General features: G+C 36.0%; 2 protein-coding genes across 4 annotated transcripts; one reads left to right on the top strand and one right to left on the bottom strand.

The window, feature by feature from the left end:
• Positions 1–705: 705 nt before the first annotated feature.
• On the bottom strand, positions 706–10,420 carry LOC135671856 (protein MEI2-like 2). Of its 3 annotated transcripts, none has more exons than XM_065180147.1 (13): positions 10,213–10,420; positions 9,249–9,287; positions 9,018–9,161; positions 8,475–8,932; positions 6,232–6,390; positions 6,029–6,145; positions 5,763–5,914; positions 4,235–4,323; positions 3,194–4,133; positions 3,021–3,105; positions 2,870–2,938; positions 2,403–2,582; positions 706–1,275 (listed from the first exon to the last, which is right to left on the bottom strand). In XM_065180147.1, exons 2-13 carry the CDS (start codon positions 9,280–9,282, stop codon positions 1,177–1,179), a joined length of 2,526 nt encoding a protein of 841 aa, XP_065036219.1. In that variant the 5' UTR covers positions 9,283–9,287; positions 10,213–10,420; the 3' UTR covers positions 706–1,176. The 3 variants fall into 3 exon arrangements, with proteins under 3 accessions (XP_065036219.1, XP_065036222.1, XP_065036220.1); XM_065180150.1 differs by having other exon boundaries at positions 9,024–9,161; XM_065180148.1 differs by lacking the exon at positions 10,213–10,420 and adding an exon at positions 9,942–10,012.
• Positions 10,421–12,758: 2,338 nt separating this feature from the next.
• LOC135671855 (uncharacterized protein At2g34460, chloroplastic-like) lies at positions 12,759–16,435 on the top strand. The gene is made up of 5 exons (XM_065180146.1): positions 12,759–12,909; positions 12,984–13,217; positions 13,301–13,417; positions 15,688–15,960; positions 16,077–16,435. The coding sequence occupies exons 1-5, from the start codon at positions 12,793–12,795 to the stop codon at positions 16,239–16,241; spliced, it is 906 nt and encodes a 301-aa protein (XP_065036218.1). The 5' UTR covers positions 12,759–12,792; the 3' UTR covers positions 16,242–16,435.
• Positions 16,436–16,772: the final 337 nt, after the last annotated feature.

The following is a 16,772-nucleotide window of genomic DNA, read 5'->3' as shown; positions in this document are numbered from 1 at the left end:
ATCGAGGAAGATTCTCATTTCCAATAATATAAATCAATTCGAGAATTTCCAATACATCACGATATATATATATATATATATATATATATATATATATATATATATATATATATATATATATATATATATATATATATATGTGTGTGTATATATATGTATATATATATATATATGTGTGTATATATGTATATATATATTGATATATATATATATATGTATGTATATATATATGTATATATATATATATGTATGTATATATATGTATATATACATATATATATATATATATATATATATATATATATATATTACTAAGAGAACTATTTTTTTTCTTTTTTATTTAAAAAAAGAAGAAAAATTGAAGGACATAACAGTGGCGTGGACTTTGTGAAATCTTTTGGGTAATCTCTGCCTGTCATCAGTTTCCTCCTGAAGAATCCAAAGAACCTAAGCAACCTTCACAGAAAGGAACAAAAGGTATCACCATGTTGCAGATAAAATGAATTCAAAACAGAAAAAGGAAGGGAAAAAAATGAGAAAAAGAAAGGCTTTCACGTGTAAAGAACAATAACAATGATTTATAACAACCTCGTTGACAAACCGATGAGCAGGCACAAGTGATCTAGAAAGAGTCAATGAATGTATTCAAGCGACAAAGAAGCAGGAAGTCCAATTCACCATGTAAATAAATAATGCAAATTAATATCCATAATCTTGAACCGTGTAATTAAAATTGTCTCTTTCTGTACAACCCAATATCCAAATGCAAGCAGCTAAACAAGAGAAAAAGGTCAAAAGGCTATGGCTATAACCATCACAACTGTAAGCAATGTGCTTACCGGCAAGCAGAAGGATCGAAAACTTTTCTTTGCAACATCTGCTGGGAATTACTATCTACACACCCAAAAAAAATAAAAAGACCATGTCAAGACATCTTTACAGGGTTCTGGTAGATGCGGCATCGGCACATCCATTGCTTTAAAAAGCAGAAGCACCTATATAACACAATTGCTAACACAATTGCACCTGCACTTTTCCCTCATGAATCTTGTTTGATCGTGTAAACTCCAGATAAGTTAGCATTTTATACAAAAAAAAGCCTGGTTGTTGTCAGACTTTGTCACCCATCCAAAACGATTCCACCTCAATGGAGAGTGGACTTATCTTAGCTTCTCATTAGCTTCCCGCGACAGGACTTTTAGTTGAATCTCCCACCGAGTTGGTCTCGTCTTGTTGATGCACATGAAGGTCCACACCATTTAATGGGATCAGTTTCTGGAAAAAGCTCTTGATTTAGCAATGACCTTCATGATATTAGAAACAAAGGAATAGAGAGTTGCTCAACAAAGAAAATTGGCAGGATAATTGTAGCCATTTTGATAGTTTATCCTGATCTAACATAACCAATAAAAGAGATTATAAAAGCTAATAAGCATCAGTTTTCTTTTTGGAAATAATTGCATCAGTTAAAAGGATGTTAAACATAATTAAACTATTAAAACAAAGAAGAATCACTAGAATATTATGTAGTATGAAACTTGTTCCAGGACACCGAGAAAATATGAAATCTAATGTTGCATTTCATCTACCTATTAATTCAAGCTCCAGATAATAACTCTGAAAAGTTTAATCTTTATACCACTTTTAGATCCAAAAAGGATTTAACCACTCAATGCTAGAATAGATGCAACAATTAGAGTTATGGATTTGAACTATGCATGTGCTGAAAGGCAGACAAGGAAGAATACATCCTTGTTGGACAAAGCTACCTTCACAATTTCTGCCACATGTTAATGTGAACCACTCTAAATTGCATGAGGTTGTGCCAAGTAATCATTAACGACATAGGACATTTGTTCAAGGTCATCTATGCCCTCAACTATGCTCAAGAATTTTCCTCATGCATATTTTTTACTGAACTTGTAATGTGTTCAGATCAATTACAGTACTAAAAATTTGGACGCAACATGATCAGAAAATCAGTTACACCTTTTTCAGTACTCACAGATATATTGCCAATCGTACTTTTCGTTTGAGGCAAATTAGGTGATTATACATTTAGAATGTGATGCCACTACTTCTATTGAAAACATTATGTTTCTCATCAAAATATTATTATAAAAACAAAAGAATGGCTCAATGCATGAGACTCTAGTTCACAAAAGAACAGCTTTACCATGGAGCCAAGCTCACCCCTAGATATTATTATAATGTACTCCCAAAATTAGCAGCCAGGTCATGAGGTTCATAGACTAAATGCAGAAAGATAATTTTCCAACGAAAATTAATATACATGAACATGGTAACTTGGGGGTCACAAAGTACAACATTGAACCTTCAAATGGTAGGTAAGCACTTACAACACTATATGAACCAAGTTGGTTCCAAGAAAGGTTGTTTACCTGATCAATGTTGTCTGATCCCTCAGAATATAAGATAACAGGCCTGCATCTCTTGTCTTCATTCATCAAACTTGAGTTCTCAAAATGTGCACAAAGAGCAGCCTTACCCTGTATTCTGGCATATGCCAATAAGGCAACTTTTTCACTGTTTAACTTCTCCCACTTCTTCCCATTGAATGTCTGTACATGCAAAAAAATCAATTTAGTATATCCTTCCAGATTAAACGAGCCTTTATATGTAGGATTAGACTTCACATTCAAAGTAGGATAAGCTAAATGAGCACATAGAAATGGTAAACATTAACGGAACTCATGGGCCCCTGTTCAAATATGTACATCAAGCTATTACATAATATTTCCCCTTCTTCCACACTCCACAAGAGCATTATTTTAAAAAGTTGTTTGGACCAACACAAGCAGCAAAAAACTTCAAAGTATAAAAGATATATCAAGCAATATAGGAAAACCTTATAGAAGGAGATAATGTGTGAAGGAGAAACCATGTTTATAAATGCATAACCGACGTTGCATTTATTCTGCAGATACAGGAAAAAAAATCTGAATCAGATCATGAAGGAATTAAAAAAGAATATATTAGCCAGATTTGACAGATACTACCTTAAAATCAATTGGCAAGTACAGGAAATCATAAGTACCCTTATGATTTTCATCAATTGCAGCCAACAGCATCTTAGAGGTATACCTATAGAGAAATTGAAAAACTAGCTTCAGCTCATGATATTGCAATCCCAAAAATCAGCAGAAAATGATAACATATTCTTGAACTATACTTATTTGGAATGTTCTTGATCATCAGTGTTGTTCTTGTATCTTCGCCTCTAACAATTTTGTCCAAATCAAGCAAATACCTCTTTTTGTTATCATCTTGACTCCCTTGACTATCAAACTGTCTACTGTGGCCCTGAAGGCCAAATGAACCTGAACCAGGATACTGGTTATTACCAAAGAAGTTAGGACCAGATCTCTGATACTGCATCATTCTTAGTTTGGGCGAACTATTATCTGGTATGTTTCCTGTTAAAACAATTCCAGGATTCCACAAGGCAGTAGGACCACTTCCACTGTTTTGGGTAACCTGCATATTTCCAAATGCAACCTTATTCATGACAGATGTTTCAGGTGTCTCAGGAAAGTAACTGTAGTGCCTCTTGAAAGGAACACCAGGAGGTGCTGATCCCACCAGATGATGCTGACCATGGGATAACCCAGGAAATGAGTCATGCTGATTTGAATAGAAAATGTTCTGCCTTTGCTGTCTATCATTTGATGGGAAAGGAAGTCCCGTAACTGGAGATCTCCAAGAAGACTGGGGTTGATCCATGTTAGAAGTTGGACTGCCGAAAAGAAACTGGGATCCAGTCAAAGATCCAAACCCTGACACATTTGAAGCTGAAGGACCCAAAGAAGACAAAGGACCAGGACTTGAGGCCAGTATTCCACTATTATGATCCCGGGGTGATCCACAATGCTGAAACTTACCTTCATGAGATGAATTGTTACCAGAGTACAGCTGATCAGCATAATTAACCTTTTCTTGGTCCTTAATTAGTCCAACTTTTGTAGAATTTGACATCACAGGAGATAGTATGGTACTTAATCCAGGCAAACAATCACTACCTATAGAGTTTATGATTCTCCCAGCAGGGGTCTTACAGAGAGCTTGTTGGAATGGACTGCACTCATTCGGACTATTGAATTGGAACCATGTACCTGACATCCACAAGGAATGAAACCAACCTCTCAACGGATCAAATCAGATCCAGGATTAAAGTTGTTAACCAAAAAATATATATCTGATATAACAAAGTTACCTGTAAAACTGTTTACAGGAGAATTTCCATGATGTTGGTGAACCCTGGCTTCAACAGGATCCAAATTATAAGTTGTTTGTTGCATCAAACTGTTCAACATAATTTTTTAGCATTTTAAGGAGGAGGTGATATCAAAGAACTGGAAATCATGAAAATAAGCAAGGAGAAATTATTTGAATTTGCCAACAACAATCAACCGACATAATGCTTCTAGCTATGGATTAAAGGATGAAAAAATGGTTCTGTTTCTACAAACTGTTCTTTGATCAGAGGGCAAAATAACTAATATACTATGAGATCTACAATCTCCATGTAACTGTTTCAGAAGCAGCATAATTAGTGTTGATTGTCAACTTGTAGGAAAACACTAGGCCTGTGCAGTGTTACTTCTACTTTGTTTCTTTATTTGAATAAAGAGTTACATAAAAGTCTATGTAAATTTGCCAAAGGATACATATTTAAAATCTTCTCCGCAAGGTAAGTAAAAATGTTTAATTTCATACTTCCATGTGAGATACAAACAGCAAAAGATTACCAACCAAGAGAGATCTAAGAGAAAACTCAATTGCTTAGTTATTGTAATTCTCGCAGACCTGTCTGAGTATGTCAATATTCATCTACTTTTTAGAGGACGAATTCAGTAATACCAACTTATGGATTTTTTAAATATTTCAATTCTTAATAAAAGGAGGCAAGTTTTGGATCAGTGTCCAATGGGTAGAACAAATTTAGCAGTAGATTATTTGTTCATGATATTTCACATTATAGTGACAAAATTAATGAGGCAAGGCATCAAATGCAAACTTCATGTCAAAATGTCTAGGCAGCTTTAATAAGATAAAAAAATCCTCCTTAAGTTATAAGGAGACCTGAAAGAATTCTAGTAAGTAACCAACATGCTGCAGAGTCACCCCAAAATCCATACTGTACACCACAACGAAATTCTAATGGCCAGTGCATTACCTCCATCGTAAAATACTACTGCTGTTGACAACTGGAAAGTGTATAACTACATCATGAACTACAATATAAAGAAGTCCAGTAACTCTAACATAAACAATAAGGTAGTTGCTATTAGCCAACCATTCGAATCTCTGAAGTTTAATCCCTAAATCATAAGCATAAGCAGCTTTTGAATAGAAAAAAGCAAAAAAATGTAGATACAGGACAGTAAGCCTTGTATGGTAGTATCCGCTGACACTAACCAGCTTTAGAATATATTAGAACTACACATACCATGAGCAAAATTAAATTGCCAATGGATTAAAGGTGCATATAAATAGGAAAAAGATATAAAGTGCTTCTGCTTGTGAAACTTCAACTTGCACCTATCCATGGAATGTAGAAACGGTAATTTCCTCTTGTATCACTACAAGTTAGAAATAAAAATGTTTTTTTATTTTTTTAATGCACAAAATGCACTGTCCTTTTGCTTTTAGCACCATAAGTACAGTAACTATTGGCATCAAAGTATCAAAGCATTCTCACCATAACTAAAAGCAAATAATTAAACTAGTCATATGCATACTTTCTTCGAGCTCCACCAGGGCGACTGGGTTCCAGTTTTATTCGTTTGCCACCTAGTTCGCACTTGTTCAATGACTGAAGTGCAGCTTCTGCCGCTCTGACATCATAGAACTCCATGAACTTATGGTGCCACTTGTTAGGTGTCTCCCTAATCTGGAAGATAAAGCAAGGAAATACTGGCCTTATTAAATAAACTTGGGTGTAGAAAAGCATAGGATGCTCACTTAACTGGAAAAAAAACACGAGAGGAAATAAACAAATTCTGACCTCTTTTATTTCCCCATGAACACCAAATATTTGAAAGAGGTCATCATTTGATACTGATGAATCCAAATTAAATATCACAAGGGTTCCTTGATTCATATCTTTGTCAGATGGGTTTTCCTAAATGTTTGCAGAAAAAGACAAAAGAACAAATAAGAGACGAGCTTAAATCAGAGGTAAAATCACTAAAATATATATAACCTGACCTTTGGAATAGAAAAATGGATGTCAAGCTTTCTCCGTCTTAAGGGCTTGTTTTGCAGTGCACGCATAGCGTTTTTGGCAGCCCGTATATCATAATAAGATATCATAACAAATCCCCGGTGCTTGCAAGCAGTGTAAAGACTTCGGATGTCTCCATACGGCTACAAGAGGCACAAGATTATAATTTCTCAAACAAAAAAACAGTGCCCATAATTTTCTTTTTGAAATATCATGGATCAGGATAAATGTGCAGATGCAAACGTTAATTGTTCAGAAGTGGACCAAACAAGAAGGAAAACTAACATGACCAACAAAAGCATAGGTTTCAAGATAGACATCATAAAAGATAGTAGATAGAACCTGCCAGGTTGCAGAAGTGCATCATACAAGAAGTAAAATTAAAATGATTCATAAAAGCATAGGTTTCATGTTAGACATCATAGGAGAAATTAAAAGAAGTTCCCAGTTTGCAGATTAAGGTTCTTTTTACTCCTGGAAAGAATGATTACAGGGACATAAATCTTATAATTTGCATTGCACTTCAAAGCAGAGAGCATATTTTGCCTTGCATGTGTAACAACGATTAATATAGGAAAAAGATGCCTTAACTGTCTATAGATCAAAGAATTGTATGTAATACAATACTTTATATAAAAATATTTTGAAATTTATTGTTAATTGGATCATAACAAGATCATGAATTTGGTTTTCACTTTTCACAAAAAGTTCTTTTTTCACTGGTATATGCTGGGAGGCATCAAGTTCCTCCATGAATGAAGCATAGAAGTGTAGGGAGTCCACAGCTAGTATAAGTCCAGAATTATTCGTTTCTTTTCTGCACACTTCTGGGTTTCTCAATTTTGATACAAACTTTGATGACTAACTAAACTGGTTCAAAAATTAAGATTTTTTTAACCTAGATTGTGCAAAAGCATTATATCAATCATCCATAGTTGTTGACGTATATACTATATCAATCAGTATGCCAGATGAAGTCATGATTTCACGCATACTGAAAATTTTGCTCTTTACGAATTTTGACCAAGGGCTCAAGTTGAATATCATTTTTCTAGTCATGGCCATCATCTGATACGTGACTGTTACTGTAGTTTCAGACCCAAATGTTTGTTTTCTGTTTATAAGCCTGATCCTAGAAACCTAGGTTTTCTAGACATATTGACAATCAATTGTTTCTAGAGTAACACATCCCATAGCACATCATTTTCTATATATAAACCTGATCCTAGAAACCTAAGAATTCTAGATATATTGCACAATTAATTCTTTTTGAGGTACGTATTCCATAGCCATAAATAGTTGAAAGCTTCAATCAGAAGTCAGAACCAAAATCCTACAACTCACTACACTTCCTAGATTTTCCACAAGCTAATATTCGGGCTAATTATAGATTACCCCTATAATTAGCTATCTCGATTCCTATATTATCAAAAATTACATTGGGATCCCTATAATTACGAAAATAAAACATTTAACCCCGTTTTTCCTTACGTCATCGACTCTGCTAACGAAAATATCACACGTGCTTAGTGGCAAACCGAAGGCAAAGTCAACACATGCTAAGTGGTAAACCTTGCGATATTTTTCCGTCTGCAAAGTCAATAGCATGAAGAAAAACGAGATTAAATGTTTCATTTTCATAAGTATAGGGATCTCAATATAACTTTTGAAAATATAGGGATCGGAACACTAAAAATAACTAACTATAGGAAGAAATTGTAATTAGCCCCTCATATTCCCCTTGGAGCCTATCCTCACACTTGTCCTAGATTAAGTGATTCTTTCTTGTGTGGTACTAACAAAGGCTCATTATTTTTAACCAAAAAAAAACCTAATGACCACAGAAGATAAACATAAAAACATGGCAAAATCGAGAGTAAGCAGAAAGTCCGTAGTAGTCCCAAATCAAAGGTTTTAAGCCCTTCAAAGCTCTAAATAAGTTACTGTAGCTAATATATACACATACTATGTTGTGTAAACTCATTATATATATATATATATATATATATATATATATATATATATATATCCGTGAAGACATGGACATAAATCATGAAACATGACATTTTGCAGGAGCAAAACTGCAGTGTGATATGACAGTTTATGGATTGTTACTCAAACACAAACTGCAATGAGGTACCATAGCAAAATTTTAAATTAAAATTATCGATACACATTCACATAAAAGGCAAAAAAAATATTTCAAAATATTATAGAAAATAATTACCACAAATAGTGACCGCAGTTCCGAGTCTTCAACGTTACTATTAATGTTCCGTACGAACAAAGTTCTTGAAGGATGCTCGCCATATGGATGCTCACCAGAGACAGTCCCAAAACCATTTGGAAGAATGTGCTGACTGATCCCATTCTCTGCATAGCTATCATATATACTTACTTTTTCCATACTAGCAGTAATGCTCTCTGTTGGACCAGAATCCAATTCAAAACCTCCAACACTACCAAAAAGATCACAATCTTCTGATTCATCCACTAGTTTAGGCAAGTTTGTAAGGTCAAAACCATCCATTATGCCAGCTAAAAGATCTTCCTCATTGTTAGGTAACAAGACCTCATCCTCTTGGAAGTCCAGCTCATCCACCATGAACTCGCCCTCCAAATACTGACTGTGTGTTTTCAATTGAGAAGATGAATTGTCAGCTGAATGAACACCATGTACTGAATCTACAGTCACAAATGAAAATTTACATATGAATCAGTTCAACAAAAGTAGTTGGTGATAACTCAACAGATGAGAAATGCTGCATACATTTACCATGCCGAATTACTGGCAACGAGCTAGAGAAAAGACTAGCATCGGTCGATCCATAAAATGCACTGGAGCTGGATGGACCTTTCCATAAATTTGTTCCAGCTCTGGGCACCAATTTGTTTGATGAGACGCTCAATAGGCCTATAGATAAACAGTCAGACATGTTTTGAATGAACAAAAATTCTTATACCAAGTAGGACAAGCGAGGCATCTTTTTCTATAAATTACCTTCTGACACTGAATGTTCTTTGCTCTGGTCCATATTTCCTGTACAAATTGCCAAACAAAAGGATGTTGAGAGATAGAGAGGGGGGATGCAGCAACAGTTGAGGATCATGAGGGACCATGACAAATTAGGTGATAATAAGAACCATAAAAAGATCCTCCTACCATGCTGGTATGCTCAGTATAATGCATCTGTAAGTCACCCTTTACACTGTTTTAAACTAGACAAATCCTTCAATAAGCATTTTACAGGATTCTCCTAAAAGGCAAACACCTCAAACAGCAAAGAAATAGACAACCAACTAGAGAAAGAAGACACACCGCACCAAAATGCACCAAAAACGGATTAATTGCCATAAACCAAAATATTGTAATAAAAAAAGCACCAATGTGATAGATTAAAGGGGAAAAAGATCGTGATCGCTAGGTCGATGAGACACATCAAACTCCAAGCGGGTAGCTGATTATACATTTAAGCAACTCCCGACACCATGGAAGAAGGTTCACATAATAAAGAAGCCATCTTTGCCGCGATCTCATAAAAAAAAAAAAGCAACTCAAACCGGAAATAAGATCCACCGACCGACCGAAACAACCAACAAAAGAAACCCTACTTTCAATATGAGATTGCGCCCAAAAGCAGAAGATAGCCAACAATTGAACGACGCAAGAAATAATAACCAAGCGGAAGAGTACACTTCAAACTCCATGCCGGTAGCTGCTCATACATCTAACAAACCTCCCAACATCGTAGACGAACAAGGTTCACAAAAAAAAAACCATATTTGCCACAATCTCGTCTAGAAAAGAGCAAATCCAACAGAAAACGAGATCCACCAACTTACCGAAGGAACACCACCACACAAAAAACACTTCTTTCAATAAGGGACTCCACCCAAAACCCGAAACAAGCAGAAAACAACCAAGCATCGAACGACGCAAGAGACGACAGAACAGAATCGCTTACCAAGCAGAAGAACTTGGTGAGATATCTCCTAGCGCGCCGAGACTCCCCTACCCCTGTGGCAATCAAACCAAATACAGCGAGAGAAGTCTCAGAGCACCAAACCTCCTGCTTTTCGCTCGCACTCGACCGCAACCTGACAGACAGGGAGAGAGAGAGAGAGAGCGAGAGCGAGAAATTATTGGAGGGAGGCGAAGCAAATCAAAAGAGAGAGACAGAGAGGAGAGAGAGGAAGCAGCCGTGTTTATAACTTGTGCGGGCCGGGATTTAGCCGTGTTTAAATTGGATTTGGCGTCCGTCTGCGCTTTGTTTATCATCAAATTATTATTACCACAATACATACATAAAAATATTATTTTTTATAAGAAGATAATATCATTTATGAAAAAATATATATATTATTAAGTGAGAATATGATTATCTGAACCGGAGAGGTGATTCGGAATATTTTATATAATTTTTTAATACATTGATCCCGTAAAACTAAGTCAGGAGTATTCCTAAGTTTTTTGAAAAGTTAAGTCAATTCTTAGGATTGAAAAGTCTAAGATGAGCTTTCATAAGTGAATGTCTATAATATCTTGAAATCATCAAGTATAAAAGGAGATTTTGTAATTGTCACAAACTTAGCTCGAGTTATCCAAGTTGTGAAGCATCCTTACGTTAACTTATCGAACTTAGCTAGGATTGCTTAAGTCATGAGGGCTCTTACGATATGCATCCACAAATGATCAATTCTTATGACCCGTAAAAGAAAAAGTTGATTAATTTGAAAATAAGCGATAGATAAGTCCCGACGTCTCACGAAAAAGGAAACTTTACAAACAATTCAACGAACACCTTGTGTATATAAGATAAAAGAAAGGAACGAGAAAAACATGGACTTTAAAAGATTAAACGAACAGTTACAAATCCATAAACAATTACTCCTCGGATGTCGGGTGCGAAGGTAAATTTCCGTCAAGTCACCGACTTAGCTAGGATTACTTAAACCGTAAAATGATGTTCATCACTCCACGTTAATCACGAGTTGGACGATCGAATTTCCGATCAAGTGTGATTGGATCCACCCATTAGGATGATCAATCTGTCCCTCATGTTTATCATGTCAATCTTTCTTGAGATTAAATCATATTTAATTTTTTTAATCTTAAAAACTGATTTGATCATCGAATCAAATACTCTCGACTTCGGAGGTCATTTCTTCCCTTATACATATAAAATGTTCGGATCAGCATCCATCAAGACAAAAGCATGTGTTAACATCGAGTTTATCCACTCAGGATCAGTTTTGGCACGTGGAATTGCACTCAGCGATCGAAAGTTGTTGGGTAAGCCAAAGCTAATGACGTATAGTGCCTTATATTATATTGGTTATTGGTTTCGTTGGTCAAACGTGTGTTTGCGTCTTTGACTACATGATGGAAATCTATAATAAATGTCCAAAATAATGGTGAAGATTGACTGTATCATAAACATCATTCAGGAGTGTGATAATGGAGTCGAGTTTACGGTGGGTGATTGATTACATGTATTGCTAAAATACATTTATCGTTCGAAGTGAATTTTTGAGGTATTAATGGCCGACGAGATCCTCATCTAACTCTCTAATTTATTTGGGAAATAAGAGCAAGACGATTTACACTTCTCAGCCCTAAGAGTATAATATTTCTAAAGATCAAATATTATTATGTTAAAATATATCTGTATATTTGGAGATATCCTTCTTTTTATAGTTTCTAACATATAATTATAAAAAATATTCCTTCTTAGATGTGTTGTTAATATTATATGTTATTTTATGAAATAAATAAATGCATAAAATAGATAACTAAATTATAATATAATGAATAAATAAGTATATAATATAGAGAATATAAGGTGAATTCCCAAAAAAAAACTATTAGTTTTCAAAAAAAAATTATAAAGCTTCCTAAACTTCTAAAAATTTATTTCCTTTTTAACCTCGCTCGGTCGTATCATTACCTACGTGGACCTCTATTGACTCTCATCGAATTCACCCCTAAATATCTTGCTCTCGTCGTCCTTAACTCGTAGCATAGACAAAAGAGGTTATTGGTGAGGAAAGAAAGGGTTACGATTGTAAAGGTAAGAATAAATCTAATGGAACAATAAATAGGAGAGTTAAGGACACTGAGAGTTAATAATCGATTGGGAAATGAGTAAGAACAAAAAAAGGGTGAGGTGCATAAGGACAACTTCAGAACCAATGAGTGTCTATAGCACGTATAGACGTAAAATGGAGTGGTCAAAGCATACAAAGGCTACTCCAATAAGAAATATCAAGATCTATAAAGATAAGACACGTTAGATAAGAACCAAAAGGGTATAATGAAAATAACGATCGGACGAAGACAATGGCCAATAGAAATAATAATATTATTTAAAAATATGATAATTTTTGAAAGGAATTTTAAAAAATAAATATTTTTTTTTTCAAGAATTCGCCCGAGAATATATATCTTTCGGATTTAAAGAAGCAAATAATCGGCAAGTGCTGTGCACGTGATTGATATTTATAAGTCGGTTTCGCGACTCTGGAGCTTCGGTGGCGGTGGTGTAATGGCCACGACGCTCCATGGAAGCCTACCATTTCGACTCCCTCTTCCTATCAAATCTTCCTTAACTCCTGCCTTGATTCCCAGGAACTACTTCTCCTCCTTTGCCATGGCCGCCAATGTATGCTTCTCGACATCTCAATTCCCCCTTTCTCTATGTGCAGTTGGATTATTGTGCTCTTGAACCAAGTGCAGGCAACGAGTTCTGCCGGCGACGACGCTGAGCGAACTGAAGTCGAATCCGATGTCAAGGTGGAGGATAACAACAACGACAAGAAGAAAAAGAAGATCTTTGTTGCCGGATCGACCGGCAGGACTGGGAAGAGGATCGTGGAGCGGCTGCTCTCGGGAGGGTACGGCGTGCGTGCAGGCGCTCTGGATTTGGAGAAGGCGAGGAGTGGCCTTCCCCAGGACCCGGACTTGCAGATTGTGAGCCTGTCGGACTCGGAATTGCTTGATATTTTTCGGAAATTTGTTGTTTTTGGTGGTTGATTGCTTGGTTGGATTGACAGGTCAGGGCGGATGTGACGGAAGGCTCGGAAAAGCTGGCTGAAGCCATCGGGGATGCGGACGCGGTAATATGCGCAACTGGGTTTCGTTATTCGTGGGATATCTTCGCCCCTTGGAAGGTCAGTTCCACCAGTTGTTGTTGTTTCGATGTGTTTTTGCAAGTAGGTGAGCTTTTACCCTTTAACTAGTAACAGGACGGATGAATTTTTCCTAAGAAAAGAAAAGATGTTTCATAGTGAACTTAGGACTGAATTTTAGAATCTCTAACTGAGAACAGACTTTGACATGGAATTTTAGTGCAGATTGAGACCTGAATTGCATTGGACCCTCTTGTCTTTGGTTCCTTTTGTAGCTAATTATAATGCTAATATTGGAGCATTTGAGACATCAAGGTTTTTAACTTTGGAATCTTCATACCTGAAATTGTTCTCGGCCTCCCAACCTTGTAACATGTGGAACCTATTCTCCCATATCTTATTTTGTCTTTCTGATTAGGGAGATGGAGATGTTGGATATGAATAAGATCTAATTGTTCAATATGTTGGTTTGATTAAATTTTTGTTATTGGTATGATCCTAGTGTTTTTTTTATGATATTTGCTAGATGAAAAGTGTACATTTTTCCCTATCGTAGGCTCAACACTAATTATTCAAAGGAAAAATCTTACAAAATGAGTTATTTAGTGGAGTACACTAGACAAGCATATATAATCGTGCACCACAGTTTCTCTGATTCTTATGGGTTAAGCTGACATAATAATTGAGAATTATAGGAAAAATATTACAAAATGAGTTATTTAGTGGAGTACACTAGACAAGCATATATAATCGTGCACCACAGTTTCTCTGATTCTTATGGGTTAAGCTGACATAATAATTGAGAATTATCAATTGCGCAAGTACTTGATTTTTGAAGTAACTTCAAAAGACACACACTTCTTTTGTCTTAGAAGTATTGTTTTTGGTAAGAAGAATATAGGGCATACCAGTTATGGTTTGAAGCCACATAATTATTGTCCATCATAGTTGTTTTTGTAGAAACCCTCAAATTGAAATATGCCTGATGAAGCATCAATCCTGTTTCTGAAAGGACTTTGATATTGAAAATTGTATTGGGACACTGAGTCATTAGGATTGCACATAATGGTTGATTTGACTCATTCGATCTAAAGCAGCTATTGACTGTTAAAAGAGGGTATTGACTATCAGAATTCTTTGTTTGTTGATAGCCCATCAGAAAGCACAAAGGATCTGTTAAGTAATAATTTCGCCCATAAATCAACCCAATCCATTTGGCTAGCCAGGTCGACTAAGTCTTCATACTGTTTAAGTACACTTTATCATATGGTTGTGCATGGTCTTACCTATTTGGTTTTCCTTTATGATTGACCCCTTAACCATGGTCATTCTGCATCCAGTGACAAATATCTGTTAGGTAATAATTTCAGCCCATAAATCAAACCAATCCATTTGCCTAGCCAGCTCGTCTTAGTCCTCATACTGTTTTAAGTACACTTTATCATATGGTTGTGCATGGTCTTACCTATTTGGTTATCCTTTGTGATTGACCCCTTACCCATGTTCATGTTGCATCCAATCTTGTGTATCCTCACTATTGTCCCATCACTTGCTGACAGTATGTGTGATACAAGAAGCAGGACTTAATGGTTTTATATCAGAAAGTGAGGTTGCAAAGCAATGAGTAGTGTTGGACACTACTTAAAAATGCATCATTATGATCTACGTAGAACTTTAAAAGAAGATGTACCTTCTGTTACAAATCAATAAGAAAGGGGGTGTGGGATTGCAGAGACTTAATGAACATACTGTTTTGCTTGATCTCAATTCAATTTGATTTGAAATTGATCTTCTTGGGCCATATTACCCAAACTAATATGTCTTGCTCGAAATCAGCCAAAAGTGGTCATAGCCTTTGTGAAATGAATTGGCACATTGACATGTACATGGTTGGTTCCACTTATCTTCTTTTCTAATGCATTTCCTGTCGTAAACTTCATCAAAATCATGAATATATCACTAAGTTGTACATTTCAATTTTTGTCCTAGTCAAGATGACATGCATATGTCTAATCCTGCATGCATTGTATGGGGTAAAGTCAGGTTGTTCCTAGTAGAGCTAGTTATGAGTTGTTCCCAATACGAAAAGCATCAAGATATCCTTAGTCATTTGAAGTTGGAACGAGTTCAAACCATATTTTTAGACAGCAGAATTAGAAATCACCTACTTATACATGGTTTCAAGTGTATTTATCCATCACATCACAGATTTGCAATATCTATTTACGTTGGGTCTTAGTTATACTTGTTACTGCTGGTTGACTTGTTATGTTATTAGTTTCCATCCATGACCCAAGGAATAAAGGTTGCAGGTGGACAATTTTGGTACGGTGAACCTAGTGGAGGCATGCCGGAAAACTGGGGTTAATAGGTTCATCCTTGTTAGTTCCATTTTGGTCAACGGGGCTGCAATGGGCCAAATACTTAATCCAGCTTATATAATACTAAATGTATTTGGGCTTACATTGATAGCAAAGCTACAAGCGGAGCAATACATCCGAAGATCTGGGATCAACTATACAATCATAAGGCCTGGTGGCCTGAGAGATGAACCTGCAACTGGAAGCATCATTATGGAACCAGAGGTAAAAATACCCATTTGGGCCATAAAACATAATCTTCTTTATCAATTAAACACTCGGGATCCTTCATTATTCAGATTTCCTGTATCATTTATTCTTGATCTTAACATGATATGCAGGATACTCTGTATGAAGGTTCCATATCTAGAGACCAGGTTGCAGAAGTTGCTGTGGGATCACTCTTCTGCCCCGATGCTTTCTACAAAGTTGTGGAGATTGTTTCTCGATCTGAAGCTCCGAAACGCCCAGTTAGTGATCTATTTGCTGCTGTTAGGCAAAGTTGATGAGTTCTTTAACTTCTTGTACACCAATATGGTATGACCAGTCTAGATTCATGTTAATGTGACAGGCCATGAGTTGAAAAGTATCGATACAGACATTCTATTCCATGAAACAAAATCTTCGATTTGTATCGTTGTCAGCAATAGCAAGGATCTCTCTTCAAGATTAATTTTTAGAAAGATGAATTCGGCTCGAAGTTAGAAAAGTGGTTTGATTGATGATCAGATCGGCACAACATTATTTTTGGATGGCATGTACAGGTTGCTAGGCATATGTGATGGCATCTCTCTAAACACAATGTTGCTAGCCATCTACAGGTTCTACAGTCCTTTTGCCTACTCCAATTTCTCTTACCTAACGACTGTGATAGCATGATTCTTCCCTAAATGCCATTATTGATCTCTCGACGCCTCCCAAGTACTGCCATGTCAGTCTCTGTCTTCTTCCCTATGTCCTCTCATCGTACAGTTCTATTGCGATGCTGTAACAGCTCTGCAGTCACTAATTAGCTTCACGGTAAACCAGGACGTTGG

The sequence above is a fragment of the Musa acuminata genome, chromosome BXJ1-4, assembly GCF_036884655.1.
Source record: "Musa acuminata AAA Group cultivar baxijiao chromosome BXJ1-4, Cavendish_Baxijiao_AAA, whole genome shotgun sequence".
NCBI lineage: Eukaryota > Viridiplantae > Streptophyta > Magnoliopsida > Zingiberales > Musaceae > Musa > Musa acuminata.
This window is presented reverse-complemented; position numbering and strand designations above follow the sequence as displayed.

Bases quoted from the DNA above. Each gene is read 5' to 3' on its own strand.
- LOC135671855 (XM_065180146.1), top strand. From the start codon at position 12,793: ATGGCCACGACGCTCCATGGAAGCCTACCATTTCGACTCCCTCTTCCT. The intron at 13,218-13,300 runs GTGAGCCTGTCG...TTGGATTGACAG, and splicing joins AGGACCCGGACTTGCAGATT to GTCAGGGCGGATGTGACGGA. The intron at 13,418-15,687 runs GTCAGTTCCACC...TAAAGGTTGCAG, and splicing joins ATATCTTCGCCCCTTGGAAG to GTGGACAATTTTGGTACGGT.
- LOC135671856 (XM_065180147.1), bottom strand. From the start codon at position 9,282: ATGGACCAGAGCAAAGAACATTCAGTGTCAGAAG. The intron at 6,146-6,231 runs GTCAGGTTATAT...GCAAACATTTAG, and splicing joins TCCATTTTTCTATTCCAAAG to GAAAACCCATCTGACAAAGA. The intron at 4,324-5,762 runs GTATGCATATGA...TATGTTGAACAG, and splicing joins CCTGGTGGAGCTCGAAGAAA to TTTGATGCAACAAACAACTT.